This window comes from Melitaea cinxia, chromosome 15 (assembly GCF_905220565.1).
Source record: "Melitaea cinxia chromosome 15, ilMelCinx1.1, whole genome shotgun sequence".
In the NCBI taxonomy this organism is placed as follows: Eukaryota; Metazoa; Arthropoda; class Insecta; order Lepidoptera; family Nymphalidae; genus Melitaea; species Melitaea cinxia.
Genome location: NC_059408.1, coordinates 7945954 through 7962851, shown reverse-complemented (window position 1 = coordinate 7962851; position 16898 = coordinate 7945954). Strand labels below are relative to the sequence as shown.

Genomic DNA, 16898 nt, shown 5'->3' with positions numbered 1-16898 from the left:
AATGTTTTTGGCGTTCCGTGCATTTATTCTCATTGATTTAAACTCAGTTTTAACTAACACGGTGTAACTGGTCTGCAAGAGTTCACGGGGTCAGTTAATTATAATACTCAGTGTTATTATTCTGTTGCTGGGTCCTTATAAACTTATCGTTAATGTATTGACAGATAGCAATTTACAAATTGATATAAATAATTAACTACATCATTTCGATAATATTTTATTCTTACATACATTAGATCCCGCTTGCGCAGTATGACTTAACTCTTCCTTTGGGAGCTATGGGATAGATTTCCGTCCCTATTCTGGATGTAATGTAACTTAACTACGCGTTATATATAAATATTTTTATTATAAAGTTGAATGTTTTTATATATGCCTAGAAAAGTTGATTCTACCTTAGAAAAAGACCACCATATGATTTAGCCTGTAATATCCCACTGCTGGGCATAGGCCTCTTACCCCATATAGGAGAAGGATAAGACCTTAATTCACGACGCTGCTCTAACCAGGACCGACGGCTTAGCGTGCTCTCCAAGGCACGTTGGGGAGACCCACAAGGATTGTACAAACACCCAGACCACGGCAAACATCTGTATGGCCAATACAAATGTTTGTCATGTGCGTGGATCGAATCCGCAACCGCTAGTACTGTGTCCGTTGCCCAGAGCGTCGTAATCACCATAATTATGTACATAAATATTGAACCTATTAAAAAAATTAAGATATATTGGCCTCGCGGATTCTATTGTATTTTTATATTTAAAATATTGTACATGTAGCACTGTATGTAGCACTATTTTGATAACCTTACATTTATGAACAACAAAGCTGATTATTTGATGTAATAATATTTTTGATTGGTCGCGTAATTATGATTAACGAGTTCAAACAATAGAAAACACTTTTCGTTATTTTATTATTCTTATATATCGAAAATTTTATCAGTTTTTACTTTATTTAAATATACATATACCATGAGTTTCTTTGTACCTATATAAAGTGCTAACGATAATTTACTGAATCGAATGTGGTAGAATCTATGAATCAGTGCTAATTAGTTTTATCGTCTTTATTAGTGTATCGCTTTCATTCTTAATAATGATTTATCAATTGTAAATGTGATATATATCTAATAATAGTTTCTAGTACTCCGCCCGACCAATATTAAGTTGTGGACATTTAATTGATTGAATATAATAGTTTCCAGGTAACCCAGACATTAACAATCTGGCTTGGGTTTTTTTAGATTTTACCAGCGATATCTCTATACTTTGTTTTATATGTGTTGTAGTATATGTCTGGCATGTGATATAAAATAAATCAGTTGTCAATGACGAGTCGTTTGAATATACAACATGGTGGCAGCGGTGCGAAAAAATATTAAATATATTCGGTAAACATGGCATTACAAATGTATTAAGGCAAAAAAAAAGGTACTTCTATCTATGTTTAAAGCAGTATTGAATAAATTTGTTGATTAAAATTAAAGTAAACGGTTCACAAGATGGAGCATGCACGGCCGCCATCAGAACTTAAAATTGATGGCGTTGGGGGGCCCGTTAGCAGAGCAGACGCATGGAAAAAGTGGAAGCAACAATTTCTATTGTTCATTAAAGCTTCAGGTGTGTATTCAGAATCATCAAGTATTCAAGCCAGCTTACTTGTAAATCTTATAGGTCCCGATGGGTTTGATATATATCAAACGTTTAATTTTGAGAGAGAAGAAGACCGCGATGATGTCAATATCGTATTAAAAAAATTTGATAAATATTTTGGAATGAAGTCAAATGTGACGTTGATGCGATATAAATTTTTTTCACGAAATCAAGAGGTTGGAGAATCTATTCAACAATACGTTACAGCTCTCCGTCTACTGAGCAAAAATTGTGAATTCTCGACATTAGAAGAAGATTTAATAAGAGACAGAATCATTTGTGGTATACGTCAAAATATGGTTAGGGATCGATTATTAAGATGCGAAGAACTTAATTTAGAAAAAGCGATGCGAATTTGTCAAGCAGAAGAAATAGCACAAGAAGGTGGACAGCAAATGGGCAGTACAAGTGAAAATACTTCGCATGTGGATACTGTAAAAATGAGACGCCGTGACCAAGAAGTAGCATGTGGGTGGCGATCCCGCACGCGGAGCAACAAACCAGCAAGCACTTCGTGGCGTAATACTGTTGGCGTTTCAGGATCATCAGCAATTACTACCTGTATGAGTTGTGGTAATTCACGGTGTGGGAGGAAAGATGAATGCCCTGCACGATTTATAAAATGTTTTACCTGTGGCAAACAAGGTCATTTTTCCCGTCTCTGTAATTTTAATCGTAATTCGACTCGTAATATAGGTAAATTTAATCGCGTTCATGAAATTGAATGTAACAATAATGATCGAGATAGTGATTCGACAGATGATAATTTTCAGATTAACGTTGTTGAAGAAGGAAATAAAAAAGGTGAGAATTGGTTTCAGAAACTTTCTTGTGAGCATGGAGTAGAAAAATTTAAAATAGATACAGGAGCGGATTACAACATAATATCTTATAAGAGGTTTAAAGAGTTAGGTTTTAATGACGAAATAATAATAAAAAAGACACTAGCTTTACATTCTTATACTCATAACTCTATACCCCTTAAGGGCATTTGTATTATTCCTTGGACTTATAAAAACGTTACTTACAACCTTAAATTCGCAATAGCTGACATGATCTGTAATAGTATTTTAGGTTATAAATCATGTGAAATGTTAGGATTAGTAAAACGTATTTATTCTATTGAAATATCAAATTATGATGACGTTTTTAAAGGATTGGGACGCTTACCTGGCAAGTATCACATAGTTGTTAATAAATCTATGGCGCCTGTTATATGTGCTAGTAGAAAAATTCCTCACAGCTTACGAGATCGTTTGAAAGTGGAATTAGAAAAAATGGAAGAACTAAACGTTATTAGAAAGGTTACACATCCAACGCAGTGGGTTCACCCATTAGTCTTAGTCGCTAAAAAGAATAATGGTATTCGTATATGTTTAGATCCTCGTGAATTAAATAAGGCGGTGCAACGATCACACTTTCAACTACCAACTGTATCTGAACTGGCATCTCGGTTACACGGAGCACGATTTTTCTCTGTACTCGATGCTACTGCGGGGTTTTGGACTGTGGCGCTAGACGACGAGAGTGCAGATTTGTGCACTTTCAGCACACCCTTCGGTAGGTACCAATTTCTTCGTCTTCCATTTGGTATAAATTGTGCATCGGAAGTTTTTCATGGAAAATTAAAGCAATTTTTAGAAGATCTTGATGGTGTTGAAAATTATATTGATGATATTATTGTGTGGGGTGAAACGAAAGAAATACACGATAATCGTTTGAAGGCATTGCTTGATAGAGCTAGGCAAATCAATTTGAAGTTTAATAAAGATAAATGTAGATTTTTTGTTGAAGAAGTTAAATACTTAGGGCACGTATTTAATGTCAACGGTATGAGACCAGATAGTGAAAAAATTAAAGCAATTAAAGAAATGCAGGTTCCAAAGGATAGGAAAGATTTAGAAAGATTTTTAGGTGCAGTTAATTTTCTATCAAAGTTCATTCCTAATCATTCTGAAATAGCAGTTCCGTTGACGAATCTTTTAAAAAAGGATAATTCGTGGCGTTGGGAAGATAGCGAACGCAACGCATTCGACAACTTGAAAAAGGCAGTAACGAGCTCGAGCGTTTTAGCACTCTATAATCCGACTCAACCGGTTGTGATGTCAGTCGATGCATCACGTAACGCCTTGGGAGCAGTTTTACTACAAAATGGTCGACCGGTTGAATTTACATCTCGTACACTTACAGATGCTCAAAAAAGGTATGCCCAAATTGAAAAAGAAATGTTAGCGATTGTTTTTGCGTGTGAACGGTTTCATCAATATATTACGGACAAAGTCGGGTCGTCGTAGAGATAGATCATAAACCGCTAGAAAGTATTGTTAAAAAGCCATTAATGTCTATTCCAGCACGTTTGCAACGCATGCTTTTAAGAATTCAGGGATATGATTTAGTTGTGAGATATGTTCCAGGAAAATATATGTATATAGCTGATATGCTATCTCGAGCAGCACTACCGGATCTTTATAGTAGTAAGATTCACGATAAAGTTGTATGTCAAGTGAGGATGGTTGTAGAAGGTATACCAATATCGAATGATAAATTAACTTTAGTAAAAAGAGAAACCAAGCATGATTTAGAGTTACAAATTTTAATGAAATATATTGATTTAGGTTGGCCAAATCATGCCAATCATCATAAATTACAATGTTTCTAATGAAGTTAAACATTACTGGTCTATAAAAAATGAGTTAAATGTTGTCGATGGAGTTATATTCAAAGGTAACTTAGTGCTGGTTCCAAGAAAGCTGCGTAATGAAATGTTAAGAATTGTTCACGAAGGTCATTTAGGTATTGAACGTTGTAAACGGCGAGCAAGGCAGGTTATTTATTGGCCAAATATCTCACATGACATAGAACAATACGTCAAGCGTTGTAAGACATGTCAACAATATTCAAACGCTCCTAGTAAAGAACCTATGATACCTATAGATATTCCCAATCTTCCATGGAGTAAAGTGGGTTCTGACATTTTTGAGTTAAATAAAAAATATTATCTTATATTAGTAGATTATTATTCAAACTTTGTTGAAGTTTGTAAAATAAATAATTTGTCATCTTGCACAGTGATAAATAAAATGAAAGAAATATTTGCAAGATTTGGTATTCCAAGTGTCGTTATAACAGATAACGGAACGCAATATTCCAGCAGAGAGTTTAAAATGTTTTCTTCTGAATGGAGATTTGATCATGTTACTTCTTCTCCTAACTATTCCCAATCAAACGGAAAAAATGAACGAGCAGTCCAAACTGTCCAAAAGATGTTAAAAAAATCACTTGCGAGTAATGAAGATTTCTTTTTAGCTCTACTTAGTTATAGAAACACGCCAAGAGACGAATTAAGCTCACCAGCAGAGTTGTTAATGGGTCGAACATTACGTTGTCAGCTGCCCGTTCATCCTAATATATTGAAGCCTAAGCTTGTCAATCCTTTAGACTATAAAACTATGGTCAACAAACAACACAAAACTAAATTATATTATGATCAGCGTTGCAAAGAGCTTGAGGAATTGAAAGGGGGTGATTCCGTCATATGTATAGACGGAAAGGTTAGATATAGGGGAAAAGTTGTCGGACACGCTAATACTCCACGATCTTATATTGTACAAAACAGTGTAGGTAAAAGATTTAGACGTAATCGTCGTCATCTAATAAAATGTAAAAGTGACTTAAATTGTAATGACGGAAACGACAATAGTATTGAAATGTATACTGACGCTAATGATGTAAGCTTTGCAGACGATGTCAATGAACCAACGTGTTCTCATAGAGATGAACAAGTTTCTAGAAAGTTTACATCACCTAGACCTTCAAGGAAAGCAAAAGAAATTGCAAAGCAGCGTTTAGCTCATTTATTTAATTAGTTTTTACTTAATTTTTTAAAATGCGGAAGGAGATTTGTTATGATTTTGTATGATATGTTAATTATATTTTATACAAACGCCATATTGCATTCATATAGTATAGCAGAGTAAAGTTATTTTATTGTTTGTCATTTAATATATATTATGATTTTGTTTTGTTCTGTTTACCATAATTAATTACAAGTACATCAATTATTTTAGTTTTTTGGGGAAGATGTTGTAGTATATGTCTGGCATGTGATATAAAATAAATCAGTTGTCAATGACGAGTCGTTTGAATATACAACAATATGTAGACTACGATTAATTTAAGAAAAATAGTCATAATTTTAATCTATGTATTAGTATGGCATAAAATACGTTGATTAATTTGTTTTTTGTTAAGCCTTACATATGACATTGAATAGTTAAAAGTAAAAATTTCCTTTTTCGTTTCAAAGTATAACTATTAGCAAATTATAGGCTACATGACATTACGTTATGCCTTATTTGAGAGAAGCAGAAATTGTAAATTTCAATGCTTGTGGTCACTTTGGATTTTTTTTTTGTTTCAAAAGAATATGGTTTTATGTTAACATCGATTTATTTGACGGTAGGCATTACACTTTGCAAAACTCGTTTTTAATGTGATAGCTATTATGGACTCCGAGGCGAGATATTCTGAATATTTTTAACCTTTTTTATGCACTTGTGTCATGCGCGATTACATTCCTTATAATAGTTAATTTGAGTTTTAAGAGAGTTGTAATGGTTATGGTCATATAGCACGAATGCGCAGTTCGATGGAGATTCGACTGTTACCAGTTCATTTTACGAGTTCTCTTAATGTGTGGTCGACACGACTGAATTCTTTTATAGAATTTGATTGTGGACTACAAATGTTCCGATCTATTAAATTTTTTTGTTATATTAATACAAAAATACGTTGTTGAAATAAATTTGTTTCATGTCAATTTTTGTTAAATATGTTTATTTGAAAATGTAATGGGTGGTATTTTGTAATTTGATTAATCTTAATATAAGAAGCATTGAAGATTAGTTTTCATTTTTAGCCGACTTCAAAAAAGGAGGAGGTTACCCAGTGTGTATATGTATATATACTTATATAGGGGATAACTTCGTCGTTATAATCCGTTAAATTTTTTTTGTTGGAAAGGAGATATCCTAACGGTGGCACCATGATAAGGATACCAGGATCTGATAATGGAATCCCAGAGAAATCGAGGAGAACCTTCGAAAATCCTAGTGACGACTAGAGCGTTTGTTAATTTTTTTCGTCAACTTACGTTGCGTTACTTGTGTATGTAATTGAAATCGGTTTTTTTTTCCTTTGCGATTTTCGATTGCCATTGTTGTTGTAACTTATTTCTATGACATTTGATTTAAGAGCTAATTGTTTAAATATATAAATAAACTGCAATCAAAATATTTTATTCCAGGCAATATCGATAAATAAAATTATATGTTAATGTACCTACTATACGTGCACAAAATCTAAAAAATACAATTAAAAAGTGTAACTCGCAGTATATAACACAACAGGAAGAAAATATTAAACGGATTAATAGAAAACGGATTGGACGAAAATATTTTGCTGAGAACCTTGAGCAGCCCAACTGGGGAAAAGTAACACGAAGCTTACAGAAGATTACAGCCCAATAGTATCTATTGCTCTCATTTAGTGTTATGTTCTTGTGATAAGTAAGATAACCAGCACTTGAAGATGCGATGTGTTTAAAGCAGGATAGGGATAGCATCACATTGGTGATAATTAGGTCTCATCGTAGCTATGACACATGAGTTCGCGCTATAATGTTCGGGGCAAATTTAGGGAGACCTATGTCTAGCAGTGGACTGCGATAGGCTGAAGTGATGATGAAGAGTAGCTTATGAATCAGACGCACGGCACTGCCTTACTACTCTATTTTGTTGACAGACGTGGTAAGTAATACGCTTATGATAATCCTGGTCTCTGGTGTTTATACAACAGTGATCGCTTATAACTAGTACGAAAAACAATAATATATTATTAAACAACAGAAATTTAAGACAGAATTCGAACTAAGTCACAATTATGGCTTTACTTATACAAAGATATATTTTTGTACTCATTCAGATAGTGCTAATATAATCGTTATTATTAAACAATAAGTTAATCAGTCACCTTTCCGATTCGCCTTTATAACATTTATTACTGTATATTGTGTAAGTGACATCACTCTATTATGTATATTTAGATTACTTTCATTCATATAAACAATGCGTGATAGTAATAAAATATGTCGTAGTTAGATATTATATAAAATTGCCACAAAGCTAACTGGCGCTGGTTCTATTTACACTCGGGGTAAATATTTATATTTCTTTGTACAGATATTTCCCTCTGGACTAGTTTATCATCATGGGTCTCCCAACAGTGTCTCAGAGAGTGTGCAATGGTTGGTTTCGGTTTTTATCATAGGCACCTAGCAGAGGTCGTCAGGTACTCTTTGAAGAAAAATTCCATTCCGTATTGTAGCAGTGTAGCTTGATTAAGCTTCACCCAGTCGCCTATATGGCAAGAAGGCCTTCGAGTAATGGAGTGTTTTATATAATATGAAGAAAATAAATAAGAAGTCATCTTTTATATTTTATTTTTTTACTTTTTTTTTATTTTTTAAAATGAAACCAGATGCTTGCAGAATACTTATTAAATCAAAAAAATTGTAAATCTTAAACAGTATTTATAGCCGAACTACCAATGCATTAGTTGTCAGCGCCGTACCAGTACTGTTCATTTACACAAAGCATTAAAATGGAAGCAAAAAGTAAATAAAAAGGTGATTGATTTTCATCAATTTTTCAATCAAGATTTGTACTGTTACTGCTTCTTGTAATACTTACGTATCTCTAAGTACGATTGGATTTTGTGTATCACATTTTATGTTTTACATACTAACTTTAAACTTAAACGTAAAGTAGGTACATGGTACATACCACAAACAGTTAGTATCCATAAAGATTATCTCTCTCTCTCTTATAATTAGGACATGAAATATTACATTTAAATACAACAATAAAATCGGTACCGTAAATACAATAAATGTTAGGTTAACTAAGGTAGAAAGTTAAAGATGAAACAAAAAAAATCAGTTTTCTTTATTTGACCCTCAGGCGAAAACAATAAAGTGTGAAAGTACTTACAATAAAATAATTAAGGCAATTAAACTGCATAAATAGCCTCTCCTGTGTAAGTGAAGTTATTTCAATATGATAAGTTTTTTATTACAATAAATTTCTTTATTAGTCCTTTAAATATTTAATTAAAAATTCGTTAATTAATTGGTAATATTATAGTCAACGAAAGTTTTGATAGCCCGATAGTAATGGTCAGAAGTTTTGAAATTCTCTAAAGGTTAAAATTGGGACGTAGGCATATCAGATGAGAACTATAAAACTCCAAATTGTAGAAGTGGATTTAACGTGATTGTTCCATCTTGATCGACTTATAAAACTAAAGTACAGCATTATTGAAGCAGCGAGCAGAGTTGAGGGGCAGTGGACTGGACGTATCTAAAAGTGAATGCAAGCACAATTACTACTAATTATCAAATACCCTTATGTTTTTATTTCTTAGTACCGAATTTTTGCCTTTTCTCCTCCTTTAAAGGTACGTTGTCAGATAGTTTTTATATACACATTTTAATGAATGTCAAGCCCACAATAAATTCTTTAGACCACCTGTTGACAGACTTAAGGTGGATTTATATTTGACTGTCGTGCTGTGTCGTGTCATGACGTGATGGCTAGCGTTTACATTATTATGTCGTGTTCTGACGCATCAGAACGATATTTTGGATCAATACTCTCTCTGCGACACATCAGAAGCCATCACGACATGACACAACACATAAATGTAAACGTTGTCATATAAAATCTATGGTACCGATTCTGTTCTGATGCAACACGACACGACAAGTCTGTCAAATATAAATCCGCCTTTGAGCCCGCACATATAACTTAAATCGCTTGCTTATGTCACATTAAACATGTAAAATAAATAGCACAGTAATGAAAAAAAAAAACAAGTACTAAGTAGCCTTTAAATTTATATTATCACAACATACTTTATTACTAATATATGCTACTTGATAAAGGAGTCAATAGACTTAACGCTTGAACTATAATAACTGAATGCAGAGATTATACAAAATATAATATGAATACTTAATATAATTTTCAATCAAAATCTCTATTATATCTTAGCCTAAAAGCATTTTATATCCATGTTAATTTTATAAAGTGCTCCAGCTCGTTCAAGTGAAATCAACATTCAAAACAAAATAATCCCATTGTTTGAATCTGTTAATACCATTAAAGAAAGGGTAAAGCACCCTGTTGATATTCAATTTTCCATTTTAACGTTCAACACAAAGGAATATTAACCCAATAAGGAAATAGAGATCACCGATTGTCAAAAATATTTGACAAAATATTTTGAAGATCGTTTGTTTGTTGTCACTTGAGTTAATCACATTTCTTAAGATGTCTTCAAACGGGATTAACTGTACTTTCCCTTCATTTGACATCTCAGTCCTTTGATAGTCTATAAAAACGTATTGGCAGTTTATTTTGTGTTGTCATTCGAAGTCAACCTATAAAAGTAATACATATCTGTTTTGCTTTTTTTTTTCAATACTTGACAAAGGATTTTTTTGTATTGTTTCTGTACATATTTCCTTTGAATTTTAAGAGATACAAAAGTAGATATAAACAAAATTATCAGTCATATCTATTTATCTTTATCATCAAACTAATTTTTAAAGAGTTTATATTTATATACCTACTTGGCAAACTTCGTACCACCATATTTCAATTTCGTGGTGGTTAATCAAAATAAAATATGGCCTATATTTTAAGTTGGACAAACTTACATATCTGTGCCAAATTTAATTGAAATAACGTGATACGAGTTTTTTAAATAAGTATAATATCCTATCTTATAGATGAAGTATAAGTTTTCTGTTTCAGAGTTTAACTGAAAAAAAAACATATATATAATACCTAACTTATAACCTTAAGAAACTTTGTACTTAGAATTATTACTGATAACGTTAACTTTACCATCTTTTCAAATTATTTAGAAACTAGCTCTTACTGAAACAAATGTTAAACTCTATAATTAATGTGTAAGTTGGTTATCAATCATATGTTGGTTTATTTAAATATTCTTTTACAATACACTAAATAAACGAATAGCAAATGAAAATAAAGAGAATCTCATTACTACGATGTACTCGCATATGGTCAACATAGTTATGAAAAAAGTGGAGAGTTCAATGCAAGCTCATGTCCAACTGGAATAATTAATACGTGCTCATCGGTAAGTGTCGGGCGAAACGGGCGTCGAAAACAAATACATGAATATTAAACGAAACATATTTCTCCGTCACTCTGATTCACTGCATCATTGCATCGAAACAACATATTTAACATTAAGTTTGATTGTACTTGTATATTAAATATTCTTAGCGGTCATTAATTAATTAAGTAGTCTCTTCCCTCTATTCTTACTTAATATTTTATTTCGTTTGTCAAAATAATAATATTTAGTTAGAAAAGGATCAGTTACTCTAAAACTCCCATTTTGACATATATGTATATTATTTTATTTCTGTCAAGTACAAACTATATATTATTAAATAAAGATCTAGTCTTTGGAATACCATTTATCAGTAGTTAAAAGTAAGTTTTTTAATAATCCTAAACATAAACAATCTACAAATCAATACATTTAAAAATAATGATCGTCTAGTTTTTAATTTCAAAGAAAATAAATTAAACAGGATCAATTATATATTACGTAAGAATCAGTTTGAAAGTAAGTAAGGGTATGTAGACATATTATTATAGTATGTAAATATATTACTATTGATAGATAATAAATATTATTGTTTCATTATTAAACCTTTTTTTATTAGTGGTCGTGTAATGACGCGATCTAACCATTATATGCATGTTGCAATGTCGTTTTAATTTTAATTTACTTATAATTATAAAAATAACACAGAATGATAAGGACTTTCTTGTAATTATTTTTAATCGTTAAAAGTAAATTATTTGTTGTAATTAACGAAATATGTAGTATATATAAGTCAAAAAGGGATATCAAATCAAATCAAAAAGGCAAGGTGAGCTTGGAAAGAGCAAGGCAAGGAAACCTCCTTGCTTGCTTTGCCTTGCCGACCTAGTTGTAATAAAAAAACTATTTACTTTACTGAACGCCCTGATTCGAAACTGTCTCACTGCGGAGCAAATGTATTTTCTTCTATATAGAAGTAGGTACGCGATTTATAAAAAAAAATGTGCATAATTTCTTAATATTTTGAATTGCTAAGTTAATTTTTATAGTACAGTTTCGCTCACGGCATCCTTTAGTGAATTATGTAATACTACATACATTAGGATTATTTTTGATGAACCGTAAATATATTGCAGTAATCGGTTTTCACCATAAGGTGAGCCGTACGCTTGTTTGCCGATTTAGTTGTATAACAAAAAACAAAAAAAGTACATTAGACATATTTACCAAAAAAAAAAAAAAAACACTAGTAGGCAAAGCTCAAATTTTTTGATAAATTTCATAAGAGTTTATTAGTGATTTTACAAGAGAGTAGCGGCATAATATCAGGCCTCAGGCGTTCATTTTTTGCGGGAGTCAAATCAACCACCTTGGCTCTAACAAATGTGTGGGCAATCCGGTAATTTATTTTTTTAGGCCAATAAATTACTCATACGTCAAAAGTTTGGACGTGCGGTGGAACACAACGAGTGATATATTGGCGCTTGTCACAGCATCGTACCTTTTTCTACCGATTTTAATATACTCCCCGATTAATTAATCGCTCAATGTGGTCGAAACGTTTATCCTAATGAGGCGGCCTATTTTATAAAAAAAAAAGAATAGTAGTAATATAATGTAAGCTCGAGTAAAATATTGTAATTGAAATATGTACTACAAATTAAATTATAAATGCATGTAAAATCGATAAAGTGTGAGTCGCAATCATAAACGAATTCATCTATATATAATATTTTGTATTCGAACTTCTTTTAGTTTGTTCCTGATTTTTATCTTCTTTTGTCTTAATTGCAGTCACAGGTAAACGCTGAGGACGCAAGTTCCTAACATTCTGTCTATCTTTTACATTTTAATTATACAACCGTTTGTCAGACAGATAAATAAACTAACGAACATGCACAGATCTTTAGTAAAAATATTGCGTTAGTTACTTCCGTGACTCTAAAAATGACTGGTTGACGATTTTTGAATATAAAATGTCATTATTGTAGAAGGCGAATTAATGTGCCTAAATATTTAAGTATCAAACAATCGCTCACCCGAATAGAAATATTTATTTATACTTCTATCTGGGGAATGTATTGGAAGGCATCACGAATACAGGCTATTTCAATCATCCTGCTGATAACTTATACCGAAAGAAAGTGTAATATAATTTTACACAATATGGCATATATGTTGTGTGTACAGATATTTCTAATACAAACCTTAAAAGGCTTATGTAAAATAAATAAAAATACTATTATTAATTATTTGCATTCCATTAGATTGCGTACCTGGAGGTCACATTTATGAATTTGCAAAAATATTAATCATTTCGTTTGACCCCGTCGACTTTCCTTATCAAATGAGTATGAGTCTTACGAATAACTGACCTAGGTGATAAAGGTGCATATTGATAATTCTTTAGGGGTATAAATACATGTTATGTCGCCGAGAAATTGCACAAGCAATCATGGCAAGGTTTGTGTTTGTCGTGCTAGCGCTCCTGGCAGCGCAAGCGCTGTCAGATGTCGTGGATTTCAATACCACCCCGCCAAAAGTCGGTAAGAATAACCTTTTCCTTATTGGTTTTATAATAAAAAAAAATGTTTTTAGAAATGTATTTACATATGAAAGTAATAATAAGTTAGAAGTTAATTAAAATGTTTTTGTTTCTTTAGCCGACAAGACTTTATTGAAAAAGCAGATGGACCTGTCCACTCTGTTTTACCACGTCAAAGAGCCAATCTACGACCAAGAATTAAAAGCTATCGTTCAAAGTTATAGCTTAGAGAGGAACGTAGAGCAGTTCAAAGTGAGTTGATGAATATTCCTTCTCTTTCGTTTTAATATAGTTTGAAATAGTGACGTCATTTTATTATTTAATTTTCAGAATGTAACTGCTTTGAAAACATTTTTGAAATTACAAGAATACAACATGCTTGTGCCTAAAGGCGTGCCTTTCAACGTTTTGGAATCAACACATAAGTTCGAGGCTGTAACGTTGTTCAACTTATTGTATTCAGCTAAGGAGTACTCTGATTTCTATAAACTTGCTGTCTATTTAAGACATCACATTAATGAAGGACTCTATGTTTATGTACTGTCAGTAGCAATCATACACTATCCTGAAACCAAGGGAGTACTTATTCCACCAATCTATGAAGTTTTCCCTTCATACTTCCACAATGGAAATATAATAAATATCGCCCAGAAAATAAATGTACAAGGCAGGAACTATGTCAGCTACTACCCACAGACTTACCTTTGGGACGACAATGTTGTAATTAAATGGAACACTACTGTTTGGCCATACGTTGATGGTGACTACGTTCCCATGTCCTATTACCTTAACGATTATTTCTTGAATGCACTCTACTACAATAATCACCTGGCATTCCCATACTGGCTTAGTGGTAAATCTAAGCCTATTTACAAATACAAGCGTGGTCAACATTTCTGGTATGTTACCAAAGAATATGTTACACGCTATTACCTTGAATTGCTATCCAACGGTTTGGGAGAAATACCAGAATTGAGCTACGATGTAGTTTACGATGGATATTCTAGTGGCTTAGTGTACGAAGGAGTGTCGCTCCCAGTTAGACCACACTACTTTAAATTAGATCAACCTAAATTTGCGGAACATTTACAGAAGATTGTAGAATTTGAACAGCGTATTCATGATGGTATCGCAATTGGTTACTTTATTGGTGTAAGTGTTTTTAATATCCTTAACATTTATTTTAAAATACAGATGTTCAGAATGTGTTATTATTATGTGTGTGTTCTTAGGCTAACGGCGAAAAGATCAATTTGCGAACGCCAGAAGCTATTGACGTACTTGGAAATGTTATAGAAGGCAACGTTGACTCTCCTAACCTTAACTACTATGGTAGTATTTTGACCCTCTGGAAACAATTACTTGGTAACTCAATTGTTGAACACAAGAATTACTGGAATAGGTGAGTATATTAAAAATTTCAAAATTGATTATTTCTATTTTAAAAACTGTATATTTTATACCCTTTTTTCTAATTTGTACATTTATGTAAAAAATACTTTAACCTCATTTTTAGACAAATACCTCTCACAGTACCGTCTGCCTTGGAATTCTTCCAATCGAGTGTTCGTGATCCAGCCTTCTATATGATTATGAAGCGCGTCCTCAAAATATTCTCATTATGGCAGTCGTACCTTCCTCCATACAAACACGAAGAACTAGCTTTCCCAGAGGTCACTATAGAAAGTGTCGAAGTAGACAAACTTGTTACCTATTTCGAGTACAACTATGTTAATGTGACAAATGTTCTGCCTATGAACGAGCATGAGGGTAAACCATTTAATATAATATTTATGTTTTTTTTTCTAATAGTTTCCATTATGTTAATTATTGCCGTATGTCTTTTTAGTGAAGAGCGGTTACGATCACCTTAGTGTTTTGGTTCAGCACCCTCAGCTTAATCACAAAGTGTTTAAGGTTAAGGTTAATGTAAAGAGCGATGTCGCCAAGACTGTTCTCGTGAAGTTCTTTATTGCGCCTAAGTATGACAGCAATGGTTTCGAAATCCCTCTCCACAAAAACGTCGAGAACTTCTTCCAGTTCGATGTATTTACATATGAATGTAAGTAATAATTATGTATTGTTGTGTTGATTGCTATAGCGTCAATTTCATTTATAAATAATCTTTTATGGAGAAGATGTTAAACAGTTTAATAGACAATTTTTTTTTAAATTCAAGTATTTTTTATATTTTAGTAAAACAAGGAGAAAACGTCATAAAACGTGAATCCACCGAATGTAAATACATGATCGATGAATGGATGTCCGGTCATGAGGTTTACCAAAAGGCTTTTAAGGCATACAGTGGAGATGGAGAGTTCTACATTGACAACAACCACCTATTCTCAGGATTCCCACGTCGTCTTATGATTCCTAAGGGTAAATTTAATAAAGATAAATTCTATGTAAAATTAATTATGTTAACTTTGTAGAAAGAAGAATTTATTACAAGTGACACAGTACCTACTAAAACTAAGAAAAATAATTTTAATTTGTAAAATATTTCAGGTCATATTGGTGGTATGCCATTCAAGTTATTAGTACACATCAGTGAGTATCATACACCAAAATCACCGGTCGGCGCGGCGGCCTACTCAGAAGACTTACACGGCCTTGGCACAGGCGACCGTTACATTACTGATGTCTATTCCCTTGGCTATCCTCTCGATAGGAAGCTGTACGAATGGCAAGTGAAATCACTTACCAATTTTTACATCGAGGACATCCAGATCTTCCACAAACCGGTACCAGAAATATACGTACCAAACGCCATTTACGTTTGAAGCCGTCCAGTTACATAAGATAGGAGTTTGAAGTGAAATACCAAAGTGCAATTTATTTTTATAGTTTATGCATTGAATGTCATTGTATATTTATTGTCGTATTTATTTATGATTTATGTATGTTACGTAATATTTATTCATGATGTATGATAAATGTATCTATTGTATTCGATACCAAAGACTACACAGAATGTCGTTTTTATGTAGTAGACTGTTATGTTCCTATTTTTGTTCAATAGTTTATTAGTACACAAATTTCCCTGACAACTACAATCAGCTCCATAGATCTCACACTTTACAAAGGTCTTTAGTATGTATGTACTATAGGTATATAATCATATGTATATATGTATGTATATATAGTTATAAAATTTATGTAATAGTTTGTGTATTTAAGCGATTGAGAATAAAACGCTTAATTCTATTTTTTAAATTTTTTTTTTATCCATATTAAGTGTTAAATAATTTTTTAAGGTTTAAATTTATCATTTTATTGCTGAAAAAGCAATTTTCCTTGATATTGCAGATTAAAAAATGCAATAGTTATTCCATCAAAAAGTCTGAGGTTGGTAAAAGAATTTATACAGTAGTTTTATATATTTGAAATTCGAATGACCCGTGTTTCGAAGGGCAATTCACAATCACAAATATTTTTATGGTACTATAATTGTATTTGTTCTGAAATAAATAAAAACTGACTTTAAGTTA

At 32.3% G+C, this 16898-nt stretch overlaps 2 protein-coding genes across 2 annotated transcripts; both read left to right on the top strand.

The window, feature by feature from the left end:
• The first annotated feature begins 1504 nt into the window (after nt 1–1504).
• LOC123660649 (uncharacterized protein K02A2.6-like) lies at nt 1505–5521 on the top strand. The gene is made up of 4 exons (XM_045595705.1): nt 1505–3902; nt 4007–4158; nt 4271–4460; nt 4725–5521. Exons 1-4 carry the CDS (start codon nt 1505–1507, stop codon nt 5519–5521), a joined length of 3537 nt encoding a protein of 1178 aa, XP_045451661.1.
• A 7796-nt stretch (nt 5522–13317) lies between these two features.
• Nucleotides 13318–16614, top strand: LOC123660538 (acidic juvenile hormone-suppressible protein 1-like). The gene is made up of 8 exons (XM_045595594.1): nt 13318–13408; nt 13526–13659; nt 13738–14559; nt 14640–14809; nt 14924–15177; nt 15257–15469; nt 15604–15786; nt 15916–16614. The coding sequence occupies exons 1-8, from the start codon at nt 13318–13320 to the stop codon at nt 16188–16190; spliced, it is 2142 nt and encodes a 713-aa protein (XP_045451550.1). The 3' UTR covers nt 16191–16614.
• Nucleotides 16615–16898: the final 284 nt, after the last annotated feature.

What these genes read in the sequence shown, in the direction of transcription:
- LOC123660538 (XM_045595594.1), top strand. Translation starts at nt 13,318, where the DNA reads ATGGCAAGGTTTGTGTTTGTCGTGCTAGCGCTCCTGGCAGCGCAAGCG. An exon ending in TACCACCCCGCCAAAAGTCG is followed by an intron (nt 13,409 to 13,525) that starts GTAAGAATAACC and finishes TTGTTTCTTTAG; the next exon opens with CCGACAAGACTTTATTGAAA. An exon ending in CGATGTATTTACATATGAAT is followed by an intron (nt 15,470 to 15,603) that starts GTAAGTAATAAT and finishes TTTATATTTTAG; the next exon opens with TAAAACAAGGAGAAAACGTC.
- LOC123660649 (XM_045595705.1), top strand. Translation starts at nt 1,505, where the DNA reads ATGGAGCATGCACGGCCGCCATCAGAACTTAAAATTGATGGCGTTGGG. An exon ending in GTTAGCGATTGTTTTTGCGT is followed by an intron (nt 3,903 to 4,006) that starts GTGAACGGTTTC and finishes TGTCTATTCCAG; the next exon opens with CACGTTTGCAACGCATGCTT. An exon ending in ACGATAAAGTTGTATGTCAA is followed by an intron (nt 4,159 to 4,270) that starts GTGAGGATGGTT and finishes ATATTGATTTAG; the next exon opens with GTTGGCCAAATCATGCCAAT.